General features: G+C 37.7%; 1 protein-coding gene across 1 annotated transcript in view; it reads right to left on the bottom strand.

The window, feature by feature from the left end:
* RP1 (RP1 axonemal microtubule associated) overlaps positions 1-17341 on the bottom strand; it is a 315423-nt gene that overhangs the window by 132433 nt on the left and 165649 nt on the right. Inside the window, exons 18-19 of the mRNA XM_017341307.3 lie at positions 6674-6873; positions 2118-2204 (exon numbers count right to left, since the gene is read on the bottom strand). Of these exons, the coding sequence (XP_017196796.3) occupies positions 2118-2204; positions 6674-6873 (287 nt within the window). The remainder of the gene's footprint in view (positions 1-2117; positions 2205-6673; positions 6874-17341) is intronic.

Here is a 17341-nt window from a genome sequence, read left to right as displayed (position 1 = left end):
CCTCTGTGGCCGTATTGGGAAGCAAGACCTTCAAGAGGTAATTGAGTCATCCAGAGGGATTCATGCAGTTCTCATGGGACTGAATTAGTTATCTTTTATTACAATTTGTTTATTTATTGGAGAGTCAGAGTCACAGAGAGAAAGGGAGAGACTGAGAGAGATTTTCCATCCATTGGTTCATTCTCCAGTGGCCACAACAGCCAGGGGTGAGCCAAGCCAAAGCCATACTCCAGGAGCTTCTTCCTGGTCTCTCTCGTGGGTAGCAGGGGCACAACTACTTGGGCCATATTATGCTGCTTTGCCCAGAACACTAGCAGAAAGCTAGAACAGAAGTGTAGCAGCTGGGACATGAACTGGTGCCCCTGTGAGATGCCAGGCCAGTGGATATGTTATCTTGAGAACAGGTTGTTTAGTCTCTTTTGCACACTCATGCCCTTGAGCTTTCTGCCATCATGCTATGATGCAATATGAGGCCCTAGCCAGATGTAGCTGCCTCATCTTGGACTTCCAGCCTCCAGAACTGTGAGCTAAATAAAACACTTGCCTTAATAAATTATCCAGCTTCAGATATTTTGTTAAAGCAACAGAAAGTGGATTAAGGCATCCCTTGAATATTCATGTAACTCCAAGGCCCCAGAAAAGCACAAGCCATGTTAGAGATTACAGGTCTAATATAATCATAGGTATGCCTTTTCTACAATGTTCTCTGACTCTTCTTTCACAGTAATTCACAAGAATGGACATTCAAGTTAGCCTTTATCTCTCCTTTGAAATCTTTGGATGCTTCCAAACTGAGAAACTTTTAAGACAGCATATGATTTCCTTCCATTTTCCACAGCAGCTAGCACAATGCAGGTCCTATATTAGATGCTCCAAAATATTCTTGACTGACTGATGGAACGTATTTACCTGTTCTTGTACCAGAAAAATATATTTCATTATATTAGGTAGTGGTGAGAAAACATACAACATATATCTCAGCATTTTCTCACTTCATTATACAACTAAAGAGGCAATAATAAAAATCACAGATAACATTAAGAAACATTTACAAAAAATACATATTTTGCCATATTCTATCAGTGGTATTCCAAATTTTAAAACTCAAACGCATCATATACTATAAATGAATCAGTGGCAGACATAGTATTTAAAGTTAGATATCAGAGATATCCTAAGATTCAAACCACATCATCTGACTTCACTATAATCTATGGCTTCCATTTGGAAATCTCGAGGATCTTAAGAGTTTAATTGTCACCTATTTTTGAAAACAAACTTAAGACCCAATGACAGTGTAAGATCTCAGTCTCTGGTGTCCAATATACAATAAGATTGTTACTAAGTAATCTCATAAAATTATTTAACATTTTTGAGCTCAGTTTTCTCAACTATAAAAAGGGGAATGTTAATGATGTCTAAATCAAAGTGTTGCTGTTGGGGTGACTTTCACACAGAACTTAAGTCACCACTTGGGGCATCTGCATGCCCTATGGAGTGCCTGGGTTCAAGAACCTGGGTCCCAGCCACTCACATGGAAGACTGGAAACCTAGCTTTGGCCTGGCCCAAGTTTGGCTGTTGTGGGAATTTGGGGAGTAAACAATTGACAGGAGATATCTCTGTCTATGTCTTTCTCTGTCTTTGAAATAAAAATAAATAAATAATATGTTTTCTAAAGAGTCACTGATGAGCAGAAATACAATAGTTATTTGTAAGTCAGCTGGCATACAGTAAACACTCAATAGATGTCATTTATTAATATTATTACCATGCTAACTAAAAACTAGAAAACAAGATCCCAAAGTAGATACATACTATGATTCAATTTCAATGAAAAGTATACATATAGATGTAATATATACATATATAAGTGCATATAGTTGATTCTTTTGATGTTAAAAAGTTTTATTTTTTAAGATTTTGAAAAGAATAGAATCAAAGTTTAGATCCCACACAGGACATAGGAGCAATGCTGAGGGGCAAGTGTCCAAGCCACCTTTATTGACACCATTTGTGTTATTTTAAAGAATAAAACTTATTTTTAGATTGTTATGTTCACAAAAATTTCATTCACATTACCTACAACAATGGAGAACAAAATACAAAACATGATCACCTTCTGCAGGTTCCATTCAGGTTGCTCACTAGTTCCATCATGTCCTATCCTTATCTTATATATTTTTCCAATGCTTCCTACTTGAACCTGAATGACAAGCAGAGAAGAAAAATATTAGCAGAATGTTTTAGATTAAGTACATGAAAATTCCTTTCCCTTTTTATTACTAAATATATTTTTTTGGTCTTAATAGTTGAAAAAGTCTCAGGGACAATTTCAGGCTCTAGAAAAGAAATTTTCTCAAGCAGCTATCACTGTGAGTGAGCATTTGATGAAGTGGTTATAATGCTGCTCAAGATACCAGTGTGCCTGGATTTGCGTCCTGCTCCACTCCCAATTCCAGCTTCCTGCTAATGCATACCCTAAGGCAGCAGTCCTTGGGGACTTGACTCAAGTACTTGGATCAAAGGTACCTCCATGGGAGACCTAGATTGATTTTCAAACTCTGGCTTTTGTGGGCATTTGAAGAGTGAGCCAGCAGCTCACTCTTCTCCCCAACTCTCTGTCTCTTTCTCTGTCTCTTTGCTTTTCAAATAACTTGAATTAATTTTAAAAATTTAAAAAGAATTTATCAGTGACTCTAGAAGACACAGAAAATGGGACAGGAATATCATGAAACAACTAAAAATATGCAATAGGAGTCAGATGAAAGAATAGTCTAAAAAACATACATCTGCTCAGTTCTCTGACTGCCACACATTTGTCACTGGAAGTCAACGCTTTCTGAAATCCGGCAACAGAAGATGGGCTTTTATTTTAAGAAGGGAGAAAAGCATTTTTTCACAAAAGAAAAGCTAAATATAGCTATTTTTACGAGCTTAAGGAAAGTATCTATGAGTCTAGAACTTCATTTTACTCTGAAAATTCTCTCTTTGACTCCTAGGCTGATATAGATGTTCTCATTTTATGAAACAGAAACAGACCTGTCCATGGAGTATGTATACTTGCTTGATTTTCAACATGGATCAGAAATATATTAATTCAGGTAGTAAGTATTGCGGGGGAACTTGCTTTGGAATCACTTTGAGGTCTGCTAGAATATTGGCTGTTGTAAATTGAGTAAGATATTGGTACTTTACATATCTAGTCCTCAATTTCTTCATCTACTCCATGGGCATAATTCTCATTGCATAAAATTTTTAGTTCAACTAAATGAATGTTTATTAATAAAAGAATCTATACATTATACAAAACCACAGGTAAACATACATGAAAATAATGGTATAATCCCTAACTGAGCCCAGCAAAGCAGACAGATCTATAAACAGATATTTTCAGTATAACATACTGGCAGGACACTGAACTATAAGGATTAAAACATGTAATATGCCACCCTATTTAATGATTTAATTAATAAGCATTATCATCATTTCTAGTATTCATACCCATCTACTGCTACATACTAGGTAGGCACTGGAATATTATATTTGGCTTTATATTATTGCCTACCTATGAGCTGGTATAGTCAGATGACTCAGAAGTCATAATTATTCCTCTTTCATACCCACTTCCCATTCCTGGAAATTCTCTTTTTTAAGCGCGTATTACCACCTTCCCCCATAGACTATAGCAGCTAAAACAGTGCTGGTCAAGAAAGATTATGCTGGCATGGACTGGGAGAAAGGAAAAGACGAATGTTAATCCTCACAGCCAATTTCCTTCCCCTTCCTTATTCTCAGAGCCAGTGTCTGGAGGAACTCAAAGCCTAGTTCTTCCCATTTGAGAAAGTAGGACATTATCCCACATTTTTGCCTGGTTTGTCTGTGAAAGGTAAGCAAGACTTTAGACATCTTTTTGTTGTCACAGGAATCTGTTAGCACTTGACTGTAAATTTCCTCTTTCTCAACATTCTAAGAAAAAACAAAGGACAGCTCAACAGTCAAGTCACCAAGTGCATGTGACTTCAGGCCTGCTTTCCTATTGCTGCAACAGAAGGGAACTACTTTGCAGTGTGCTATGCTCTGTGCCAGCCAGGGGCTACAAGCCTGACCTGCAGGATCTCTTCTAATCTGCATAGCAACCTTGTGAAGAGTAAGACTTCTTAAAGAGTCCACTAGAAAGGACGAAGAAACTCAAAGAGGCTAAGTAATTTGTCTAAAGATACACAAATACACAGTATGCTCTAAAATCAAAATCTAAACCCAAATTTGTCTTTTCAGAAATATACTATTACAAAAAAATGGCCATATGCTCACTTCAGCAGTGCAAAGGAAAAAAAAAAAAAGACAAATTGAGAAGTGGTAAAACATACCAATGAAGAGGAACAAGGGAATCAATGCCGAGAGACTGAGAAGGAATGAGCTAACTAGCCCTGTAGTTCTTAGACTATCAAGAGACCCCAGTCTCAATGTCTTGTAACCATTAGGCCAGTGCTTCTCAAACATTAGTTCATACACAAATTACCTGGAGAAATTGTTAAAATGCAGATTCCGATTCAGTAAATCTGTGTGAGTCTGAGAATCTGCATGGCTACAAGGTCCCACAAAGTGCCTAGGTAGCTGGTCTGGAATCCAAAAGATGCCTAACTGAAATCTACACCACTGAGGAAAGATCTTGGAGTTAGGTAAGTAATCCCTGCTCTCACTTCATAGTAAATGACAGAGGCTAATGGAAAAGGTATCCTGATACCATGAACCAGGAGAGGAACAGTCATTGGTTATTGTAATATCTGTTATCCTTAGAGCAATTCCTATCTGACACAGTACAAGGCACTTAAAGTCCCCAAAATTCTTTCTTTTTTTTTAAACTTCATAGCAAACCTTGTAAGTTAGTATCATTACTCCTTTTGAATTAAGAAGGAAACAGTATTCATGAGAATAAGCAAGCTATCCAAGAACTAGTGAGAAGTCAAACTCCATTTGAACTGTGTCGCCATTACCAATTTATTATATTTCCTATAATTCAGGAGACTATATTTAAGGATTTGTACATTTTCTTCTTGTCAGCAGAACTCCTTCGAATTTAGAGAGAAAAAAAACGAATGCTCTAGCCTCCATTATATACATAAAGATAATGCTGGCCTAGAGAAATTAAGTGACATAGTCAAGGTCACACAGCTAACATTTGGGAAGCCAGGACTCCAATCCCACCTGATTTGCAATTTAGTGTGCTATAACTGGTATTTTCAAACTTGGATGCACTTGAGATTCACTTGGGGAGCTTTTAAAAACCTCCATACCCAGGATGCGTCTCACACAAATAAACTAGAATCTCCGGAGGAGGAATCAGGCATCAGTAGTTTTTAAAGCTCCCCAGGTGATTCCAATGTGCAATCAAGATTGTGAATCTATGCCATCCATTCTAACATTCGACCCTGGCTAAAACTTTCCAGAAAAACATTGACAGTATTTATCAGCACATAAATACATATACCAAAAGGTGTATAATGGGAAATAATAGGCCTCTGTGAGGTGAACTAGGAATCTAACCATAACACAGGCATTCTGAATTCTAAGTAATCATCTTCAAAAAAAATCTTTTGAAGTATAGGCAAGGGCTTTTCTAACAGTTCATAGAAAATGTATACTACAAAAAAATTGCATCGATTTCAAAAATGTTTGCACTAAAATAAAATTGTGTGTGTTAATTCCATTTTCTATGAACTTTTTAAAGCACCCTCATATGTTTATAAAATATGGCTGCCTGTGTATTGAGCCAAAGTGCTCCTCCAAAGGTGTAAACAACTACTTTTCTTCACTAAACCTTAATTTAATGATTGCAAAGCCCAGGAGCCACAGACTCAAGTCTGCAGATCTAGAAACCATTTGGGTATTAGTGATTTCTAGGTACTATAGCCCCAGACAGCCTTAGCTTCCTGGCGACTCTGGTTGGCCTCAATCATTCTCTGTGAGAGCCAGCCTTAGGATGCAAAACAAATACTGTTCAGGGAGTTTTCCTGCTGTTTTACATCTACCAAAGAGCCATATAGCGTTCACACTTCAGGGAGGGGTGTGAATTAGTGGAATGCAATGTAATTGTCCTAATTGAAATTTGGCCAAAAGAGGTCTAAGGAACTAGAAGAGGCAACCAGCCATATGCAAAATAAAGCAGCCAGTGTTCTCTGACACTAAGAAATAAGGGAGAAAGAGATTAAAATGGGCATGAGCAGACCTTCAAAATATGGCCTATGAAGATGCCAAGAAAGTGATTTCATACCCATACAATTCAGCTGAGCAACATCCAAAAGTATATGCAAGTATATGAAGGAGTCATTTTCATTTCCAGAAAAGCCTCCAGATGGCTTATAATCTGGTTATAATTTGAATTGAAATTGATGGTTTATGAGGCCAGTTTCAAACCAATGGCCTAAAACAAACTGTCTTTAAAGAAAGCAATTTTCTTTTATAACTTTTTTTGCTTTGTATAAGATATGGAAGCAAAAATGTTTCCTTTGACTATTACAACAGGAATTAAGATAACTAACTTATGGGGATTCTAATAGCCTAGTGATCTATTTTATACAGGTCGCACACACACACATAAAATCACACTCCTTTTTTATTACAGAAATGCCTTTGAAAGGTTCACAGAAGAATACTACTGCCAATTTTGCTTACCTGAAACTCATCCTCCTGTCTTGGAAGGAAGAGCTGCTCTGGGCTGTCCTTGCTAAGACTTATTGGTCCAGTGACTCCTTCATCTCCATACACCCAGAGAGTGACATTGGCTTGAGTCCCTATATTTCCCGTCAGCACTAACACCTTCCATTCATCTTCTGACAGAGGATGCTCACTGCTTTGGGAATGTCTGATTTCTTCTAAGGGAAGAAAGAGGCATTAGTGGCCAACCAGGTACAACATCAGGCTGACAGGTCCTTTGTCTCATCAGAGCCCAAGGACATCAAAACTGGGTGGAGGTGAGCTGGGGCGAAGTTGCAGGCACTGAACTACGAGGACTCCCAGGAGTTGATTTGTGCTGTCTCCTCACAGCAAGGTTCTGGTCAGCTGAAACTCAAGTACTGAAGTAAAGTGAATTACGACAATAAATATCTGAAGTACACAGCAATCTTTCACATGTCCTCAATGCTACAAAAGAGGAATTTGTGGTTCTGTGATGAGATGATAGGTCTTCCAGAAACCACCCTGCCTTGCCTTATAGTTTTTAAATAGAACTATTAGGAAATAGTAAGTAATAAAAAGTTGGAATTAAGAAAGGTTTTCAGATAAGTTATAAAAATGCAAACTGAGAGCAGAGAATTTTTTTCTAAGGTATTTCTGGAAAAAAAAAAAAAAAACCCTCGTGGGAAAGGCAATGGAAAGGATTTGGAAATGAGAATTGAATGTTGGTCCCAGGTCCAAATGGTTCCAAGGTGCTGAGTGGTTGTCCTTGAGAGCAGAGAATAGGTAGTACTAATGTTTCACACAGAGACTCCAAGCATTCAGCAGCCAGTAAGCAGTGCCCACACAGCCACTGCTGTTTGTAGGGAAAGCACTGGAGTGATTGTCGTTCCCATACTCCCTTTAGCCTGTCACCTACTCTGAAGAGATCCTGAGACATGCAGGGCTGGTAGCATCTTCTGAACCACTCTGCATTAGCTGTCTGGAATTGCCCCAACAGCTGAATCTGAATTCTTAATTGATATTTCTATGTAGAAACATTACACACTTAAGGTAATGAGGCGAATTTCCTCATGTCAACTGGTTAAAACATAGCCAGAACTCTTCTCTTTCCTCTCATTCTGTGACTTGAAACAGGCAGCTCTAGGCAACACCTATGATATCATTGATACAGCCATCAACAGTCATGACAACAAACCCAGCAAATAACTGGTTATTTCCTGCTAAGGTATAATGAGCCAATTTCAAAATAATAATCGTAAGTTGAAACAAATGCTATGGAAGAACTGACATTCATTTCTATTTTTTAAAGATTTATGTTATTTATTTGAAAGAGTTACAGAGAGAGAGAGAGAGAATATCCTATCCATTGGTTCACTTCCCAAATGGCCACAAGGGCCAGGGCTGGGCCAGATGGAAGGCAGGAATCAGGAGCTCCTTCAGGGTCTCCCATGTGGGTGTAGGGGCCAAGCATGTGTGCCATCTTCAGCTGCTTTCCCAGACTCATTAGGAGGGAGCTGAACTGAAATGGAGCAGCTGAACTCGGACCAGTGCACATATGGATGCTAGCGTCGCTGGCAGTGGCTTCCCCATTACACCTCAACACTGGCCCCTGATGTTCATTTTTAAAAGTTACTTTCTCTTTACTGTCCCTTTATAATAGTAGGTGTCTTCCCTTCAATAATAATAATCATAATTTAATAAGCTCTTACTATATGCTGGACTCTCTCTGAATGTGTCATATGCATTTCCCATTCAATTTTCATTACAAACCCATTGGATTAATCACTTTAAGATAAGGTAAAGAGGAAAGATGTTAAATAATACAGTCAAGTCACATAATTAACTATGGAGGGGCCAGCACTGTGGCACAGCAGGTTAAAGCCCTGACCTGAAGCGCCGGCATCCCATATGGGCACCGGTTCTAGTCCTGGCTGCTCATCTTCCAATCCAGCTCTCTGCTGTGGCCTGGGAAAGCAGTAGAAGATGGCCCAAGTCCTTGGGCCCCTGCACCTATGTGGGAGACCTGGAGGAAGCTCCTGGCTCCTGGCTTCGGGTTGGTGCTGCTCTGGTCATTGCGGCTATCTAGGGAGTGAACCAGTGGATGGAAGACCTCTCTCTCTGTTTTTACCTCTCTCTGTAACTCTGTCTTTCAAATAAATAAAATAAATCTTAAAAAATATTTAACTATGGAGTGTGTAGCTATAAAATCCCTGTTTTAAACAAGTTTGTTGAATGTTAAATGTTTGCCTATATGCAATTCACCAGGACACAACAGCAGCAGCATTGCTAGCATTTAAGATTTCATTCTGACCTAAGCACTGTTCTAAATACACAACATTCATTGTCATGTCACTCTTATTCAGTCCTCAAACTATTATGACAAGGTATTGTCCCCTATTAAGCATGTAGACAAACTCAGACTCAGAAGTTAAGTGAGTTTCCCACAATTAGATAGGCAGAAACAAGTACGCTTCAAACCCAGGTACAGCAAATATGAACTGCAGGTCATTCAGGGTGATTTAAAGGCAAAATTGATCCAACAAAACTTTAGAACACTCTAATTTTTAAAACTCAAGCATTACTGTGAACCTCTGGCTACCCAGTCTACCATTCTTACTCAAGTACTCTTGGCATTTGCACAGGTTCCAGAGAACAGGGAATGTTATAAGCAGTTCTTTCCTGATCACAATTCTACAGCACATCCAGGAGTGCAAGAGCACAATTAGGGATCTAAGTCCAACAGGTACTTCTTTTGGATGCTAAACATTTATTCAATAACTTATGATTATCTTAGCCATTTGAAAGGATCAGTTACACTTGATTCAAGAGAAATTTATTTACTTTTTAATATTTGTTGGCCACAGCATTAGGGTCATCGCTCTCATAAAAATGCCACTGATTTAAAGTTTGAAAGATAGATAATGAGAATCTTATCTTCTAGTGTATAAGACAGGCATATAAATATTTGTATTCATATATGTAGATAAATACACTAATGGAAGACAAAAAAAGTGCTACGAAGTCCAGAAGTAATAAGACAACAGAGAGTAATTAAATATGCAGGGATGGGCAGGAAAGACTTCATAGGTGAACTGAGTGCCAGATGTAGAAAATGACCCAAATTTTACAGAAAAACAGGAAGGGCATTCTAGACAGAGGGAACAGTATGAGTCATGAATGTGACATGAAGCAGGAGGCATGCTGGAGGAACTACAGATGATAATATAATGTTGAACATAACATGACATAGTATGTTTGAAGAAGGTAGGAAAATGAGATCATAAAAGGCACTGGGCAATTTGAGAGTTGGCACATCCTTGTGTAGGCAACAAAGATCCAGTCATGATTTTAAAATATGGTGGTAATGTGACATAAGTATTAGAAAGATCAGCCTGGCTGACACCGCAGCTCACTAGACTAATCCTCCACCTGCAGCGCCAGCACCCGGGGTTCTAGTCCCGGTTGGGGCGCCAGATTCTGTCCCGGTTGCTCCTCTTCTAGTCCAACTCTCTGCTGTGGCCTGGGAAGGCAGTGGAGGATGGCCCAGGTCCTTGGGCCCTGCACCTGCATGGGAGACCAGGAGGAAGCACCTGGCTTTGGATTGGTGCAACGTGCTGGCCGTAGCGGCCATTTGGTGGGTGAACCAATGGAAGGAAGACCTTTCTCTCTCTCTCTCTGTCTAACTCTGCCTGTCAAAAAAAAAAAAAAAAAAAAAGAAGAAAGATCAGCCTGAAACAGAATGAGTTGAAGCAAGAAGAGCTTAGATGGGAAGGTCAATCAACAAGCAATAAACATTGAACATAGAAGACACACACAAATAGTAGAATAGGGTCAGAGATCCAGTTATATGGTTTTAATTTTTGTGATGTTCATGTACAAGTGCACACATATTTATGTGTGTTTGTATTTAACTTTTATGCCTGACTTAATTAACAAATGACTTGATGGCTCTAAGGCCCCTTCCTGGGATAACATTTTCTTACATCATTTACACAAATGTAATACATAGGGTGCACTCATATCACAAATATTGATGTTTTACTATGGTATAATCTGTAATATAGAATGACATATTAAAGTTTGTGTTACTTTCAACTAAATATAAATACCATCTTATCTTTTGGAAGTGAACCAAAGTCCATTAGTCTCAGACTATAAATTTCTACATCTGAGAACCATAAAAGCAGTTGCTTTTGTAAACTAGATGTTTAAAATAGTCTAAATAGCACTCTGGCCTCAGAATCAGCCCTAAAGGCATTCGGATCTGGCTGAAAAGCCCATGAGAGTATTTCAGGCATGGAAAGCCAAGACACTCTGGCAAAAGATCTCTGTGAGTGAGATCTCAGTGGAAAGAACAGGTCTTCAAAGAAGGAGGTACCTTTCTCTGAAGGGAGGAGAGAACCTCCACTTTGACTATGACCTTGTCTAAACAAGATAAGAGTCGGAGAACTCAGAGGGCTTCCATAGCCTTGGAAACTCATGACTGGAGCATAGGGAGATTACTGATGCCATAGACAGGAGTGTCAATTGGTAAAGTCAACAACAGGAGTCACTGTGCACTTACTCCTCATGTAGGATCTCTGTCCTTAATGTGCTGTGCATTGAGATTTAATGCTATAATGAGTACTCAAACAATATATTTCACTTTGTGTTTCTATGGGGGTGCAAACTGTTGAAATCTTTACTTAATGCATACTAAACTAATCCTCTGTAAAAAAAAAAAAAAGAAAAAAGAAAAGAAAAGAAAAGAAACTATCAACTCCCAACTTGACTCTCACTGGGATTAAACATGACAATAGGTCTGATCTGATTTCATCATCATTTAAAAAAATCATCTATTATTTTTCACTTTATGTTTCTGTGTGGGAGCAAACTGTTGAAATCCTTACTTAATGTATACTAAGCTGATCTTCTGTATATTAAGATAATCAAAAATGAATCTTGATGTGAATGGAAGGGGAGAGGGAGTGGGAAAGGGGAGGGTTGTGGGTGGGAGGGACGGTATGGGGGGGAAGCCATAGTAATCCATCATTCGTACTTTGGAAACTTATATTCATTAAATAAAAGTTAAAAAAAAAGGCATAAAAAATAGTCTAAACTAGGAGAATATTTGGTGTAGATGCTGGATTAATCAACAGATTGCCTCAGGGTCTCTCTGAATAGAATCTACAGTACCTAAAGCATTCTCAGATGACTCAAAAATGTCCTGTACAGAGGTGACAAAACAATTTAGTAAAGCACTAATCAGGGTGACTCAGATAAAAAGAAAAGGCAAAGTTACCTTTTCGCCATTGGTCAACTGAAGCTCTGCAGGAAGAAAAATAATGCATAATTTGTCACCACTCATCCAGCCTTACAAAAGATGCTTAAGGATTCAATGCCATCCCAATCAAAATACTAAAGACAGTCTTCTCAGATCTTGGAGAAAGGATGCTAAAATTCATATGGAAGCACAGGAGACCCCAAATAGCTAAAGCAATTTTACACAACAAAAACAAAGCCGGAAGCATCACATACCAGATTTCAAGACATACTGCAGGGCAATTATAGTCAAAACACCCTGGTACTGGCACAAAAATAGACCAACGAAACAGAATAGAAACCCCAGAAATCAATCCATGCATCTACAACCAATTTTTAACAAAAGAGGTAAAATCAACCTCTGGAGAAAAGACAGTCTCTTCAACAAAAGAGGTAAAATCAACCTCTGGAGAAAAGACAGTCTCTTCAAACAAACAAACAGTTTTCCCAGAACTTCTACATGCAGAAGTATAAAACAAAATCCCTACCCTAGACCTTATACAAAAATCAACTCAAAATGGATCAAGGATCTAAATATGCAAGCTGATACCATCAAATTACTAGAAGAGAACACTGGAGAAACTCTGTAAGACATTGGCATAGGCAAAGACTTCTTGGCAAAGACCCCAGAAGCACAGGCAATTAAAGCAAAAATAGACAAATAGGATTATGTTAAGTTAAGAAGCTTTTGCAATGCAAAGGAATCACTCAACAAAGTGAAGAGGAAACTGACAGAATAGGAGAAAATCTTTGCAAAATATGCAACTGATAAAGGATTGATACCCAGAATCTATAAAGAGATCAAGAAACTCAATAACAACAAAATAAACAATCCAATTATGAAATGGGAAAAGGACTTGGAAAGGTATTTTTCAAAAGAGGAAATTCAAATGGCCAATAGACACATGAAAAAAATGCTCAGGATCATGAGCCACCAGGGAAAGGTAAATCATAATCACAATGAGATTTCACTCACCCCAGTTAGAATGGCTCTCATACAGAAATAAACAAACAATAAAGGCTGGTGAGGATGTAAGGGGTAAAGTACCTCAATCCACTATTGGTAAGAACGCAAACTAGTACAACCATTATGAAAGACCGCGTGGAGCTGGTGGTGTGGCACAATAGGTTAATCCTCCACCTGCTGCGCCAGCATCCCATATGGGTGCCAGTTCTAGTCCTGGCTGCTCCTCTTCCCATCCAGCTCTCTACTGTTGCCTGGGAAAGCAGTGGAAGATGGCTCGAGTCCTTGGGCCCCTGCACCTGCATGGGAGACCGGGAAGAAGCTCCTGGCTTCTGGCTTCGTATCAGTGCAGCTCCGGCCATTGCAGCCATCTGGAGAGTGAACCAGCAGACAGAAGACCTTTCTCTCTGTCTCTTCCTCCCACTGTCTGTAACTCTACCTCTCAAATAAATAAATAAATATATTTTAAAAAAAAGAAAGACAGCATGGAGATCCCTCAGAAATCTGAAAATAGGGTCTGGCTTTGTGGCATAGTGGGTAAAGCCACTACCTGTGGTGCCAGCATCTCACATGGGTGCCAGTTCAAGTCCTAAATGCTCCATTTTCTGTCCAACTTCCTGTTAATGCTCCTAAGAAAGCAGCTGAAGATGACCCAAGTGCTCGGGTCTCCATCCATGTGGGAGACCTGGAAGAAGCTCCCAGCTCCTTGCTTTGGTCTGGCCCAGCCGTTGCTATTGCAGTCATTTGGGAGTGAACCAGTGGATAGAAGATCTCTCTCTCTCTCTCTCTCTCTCTCTCTCCATATATATATATATATATATATATATACACAAATATATATGTATATATATATACAAATATATATATATACACATATCCTTCCTTCTCTCTCTGTAACTGTGCCTTTCAAATAAATAAAATAATTTTTTTCAAAAAACAAATCTGAAAATAGATCTACCATATGACCAGCCACCTCACTCTTAGGAATTTACCCAAATGAATATCAAAGAGTTATCTGTAACCCCATGTTTATTGCATCTCAATTCACAATATCTAAAATATGCAATCAACCCAAATGTCTGCCAACTGATGACTGGATAAAGAAATTATGGTGTATGTATACACTACAGAATACTACTCAGCTATAAAAAAGGATGGAATTCTGTCTTTTGCAATAAAATGAATGAAACTAGAAATCATTATACTTAGTGAAATAACTCACTCCCAAAAAAACAAAAATCATGTTTTCCCTGATCTGTAATAAGTAACAGAGTAAAAAATGTAATGTATATGAGCAAAATTGATACTTTGAGATTTGATTATTTATTGTTTATGGCTCTACTGTTGAGGAACAATGTGTTTTTCTTCTTAATTTTTGTTTAATTCTCCACTTAGTGGAAGGTTAATCTTATGATTATAAAATAAATGGAAAGTATGTCATTGTAAAAAAAATAAGAAAAGAAGGAAGTGGGAGAGTGTGGGAGGCAGGGTAAAGTAGGAGGTATCACTCTGCTCTTAAATCTGTATATGTGAAATACATAAAATTTGTTCACCTTATATAAATAAAAAATTTTAAAAAAGGTTATAATCCATCCATAATTTTTTTACAGTACACATTTTCTGTGAACTTTTTAAAGGCCCCTGGTACAAGCAAAAGATGAAAATTTACTAGGGAAAAAAATAAGGGTTCTTCATAGAAATTCATGAGTCAAAATAATTTATAAGTAGTTTTCTAACATAGAAAAGTACTTTCAAGTGATTCAGATTATTTGAAATAAACGGTTTATGTCTATTCTCTTCATTTGAACTTTTGCATTGCCTTTGTCATGTCAAAGCTCCCTTCAAATTCTCATTCTATGATAAATGAAAATTCATACCATCTTCACATTGTTATTTATTACAATGGTAGCAGAAACTAGTAAAGATATACTTTATAGTCTGGATGCTCTCTTTTTTATATTAGAAAGGTCACTAAGGTAACAACAGAAAGTATGATTCATGTACTCTATTACCTAGTAATTTCATGGATAGGAATTATTCTAAAGAAATAATACAAAATATAGATGAAAGTTAATAGCAAGCTATAGGAAGGAATTAGGTAAACATGTTATGGTATAACAATACATGAATTATATGTAACTATTCAATTATTTCATAAAAGAAAACATCTTTTGTAAAATGCATATATTGCTTAGTACCTTCTACTAACAGAAAACCAAATAATAAAACTGTATACCCAACGTAACTGTGTGTGTGTGTGTGTGTATTCTAACAACACAAATATGAATAAATTTTATTGAGATCTTTGGGGGTAATGAGATGATATAATTTTAATATCTTCCTTTATGTCTTAAATGTTCTACATTTTTTCAGAATAAACTCAATCTGGTAACTGTGATTTCCAAGGAAGCCTTCAACTTGATAATAGATTTCTCTTTTTTGCCAGGTGTCTTTGTTTTTTAAAGTGTTTGCACCAATATAGGTTTTATGAAAGAATATCCATAGCTAAGATTTTGGCACAATTAGGCCTTGCCCAGCGACAGCACTGATCACACCAGCCCTGACAAAAAGAGGACTGGTGTGACTGTCTCATGGCTCTTTAAGTGCCAGTGTGCAGGACCGATGCCTGGAGGTGAGACATTAATCATGTTCTTCTTCCTGGTACTCTATTTTTTTTTTTAAATAAGAGGTTATAGTGAAGATGTCCTGGACAGTTTCAGTTCAGGGCATCAAATCATAGGTCTTTTCATCCTTTGTATTTGGTATGAACATGTTTAGGTACAATATTCCTTACTGCTCTTACATGCCTTGAAAAGTAGGAAATAAGTTGTCTAAAGGGGTTGGCACTGTGGCACAGCAAGTTAAATCCCCAGCCTGTGGCTGCTCCACTTTCAATCCAGCTCGCTGATAGTGTGCCTGGGAAAGCAGTGAAGAATGGCCCAAGAACTTGGGCCTCTGAACCCAGGAGACCAGAAGAAGCTCCTAATTCCTAACTCTTGGCTTCGGACTGGCCATGCAGCCATTTGAGAGTGAACCAGCGGATAGAAGACCTTTCTCTCTCTCTTTGTCCCTACCTCTCTCTGTAACTTTTTCAAATAAGTAGAATAAATGTTTTTTAAAAAGCCAGAAAAACTATATTAATAAAGTTAATTAATTTTATAAATAATTTAACATATTTTTCAACTAACAAGTATTTTCTTATGAATGCCTAATGTAACTGAAATCCACCTAGCATGCCAGTTAAATTGCAAAACCAAGAGCAAGATATTTTTTGCATTAAACAACTTCTAGCTGTTGGTTAGAGGTAGGAAAAATGGCAACTATAAGGAGTCATGCTCTATGCATTCAGTAATGAATGAGGGCCTTTTTGTAATACTCATAAAACATGAAGACATTTTTCCTAAAATCATGGATGCTTTAAATATCATTCCCACTGCAATCAAAGGCAACAAAATTTAAAAGAATAATTGGTTTTTATTTGTAAGTGGCATGGGCATTAGAGGAGCTTCATCACTTGGGATTTCCAGGATTTCATGTCGAAGTTCAAAGTCTGTGGTATGTCAAGGTTTTAAGTAGCTCATGAAAAAATTCAGCTCAACCTCTCTTTCTTTGGTCCACCCTCCATTTCTACTGTATTGCCATGAACTACAACAAACACTGTATAAGCTAACAAAGAACATAACACATTTTTCAGGCTGAATTAGTGATTTTAATTTTATTTTATGTCTAGCACACCCTGGATCTTTTCATCTCAATTATTAGTTTTTAGCCTTAAATTTTTGTGTATTTCTCTAATGCTTATTTGACTCATTCAGCTGTAAACTTCAAGAGGGTGGAGACCAAGTCTGTTTTGCTCATCATTGTAATTTTTATTTCCAATATTTAGTAGGTACAGGTATATTTGATGATTGATTTAATATAAAAGTGATTTATTTATCATGAGGCCTAATATTTTATTTTTACAACTTACTTATTACAACTGCCTTATTGAAACATTTCCACTTTCCAATCCTTAAAAATTTAACAATGGGAAACAAGCATTTGTTCTATTGGGTAAAATGCCTGCATGTCACATTAGAGTACATGAGTTTGATTCTCAACTCCAGCTTCTGACTCCTAATTCCTGCCAGTGTCATCCTTGGAAGGTAGATAGCAGATGATGACTCAAGTAATTGAGTTCCTGCCACCAATATTGGATTTTGTTGCAAGTTCCTGACTTTGACCATGCTCCAGCCCAAGCTGGTACAGCCATTTGTGGAGTGAACCAGCAAATGGAAGCTCACTCTCTCTCCCTGTCTGTCTCTCTTGCTCTCTCTATCTGCCTCATAAACAATCAAACCCACACTCAATTTTTGAAAAAAAAATTAACAATTGCAATATTTTAATATTGTTTTGTCAGA

This window comes from Oryctolagus cuniculus, chromosome 6 (genome assembly GCF_964237555.1).
Source record: "Oryctolagus cuniculus chromosome 6, mOryCun1.1, whole genome shotgun sequence".
In the NCBI taxonomy this organism is placed as follows: Eukaryota; Metazoa; Chordata; class Mammalia; order Lagomorpha; family Leporidae; genus Oryctolagus; species Oryctolagus cuniculus.
Note: the sequence above shows the minus strand (reverse complement) of the source record. Positions and strands in the feature narration are given on the sequence as shown.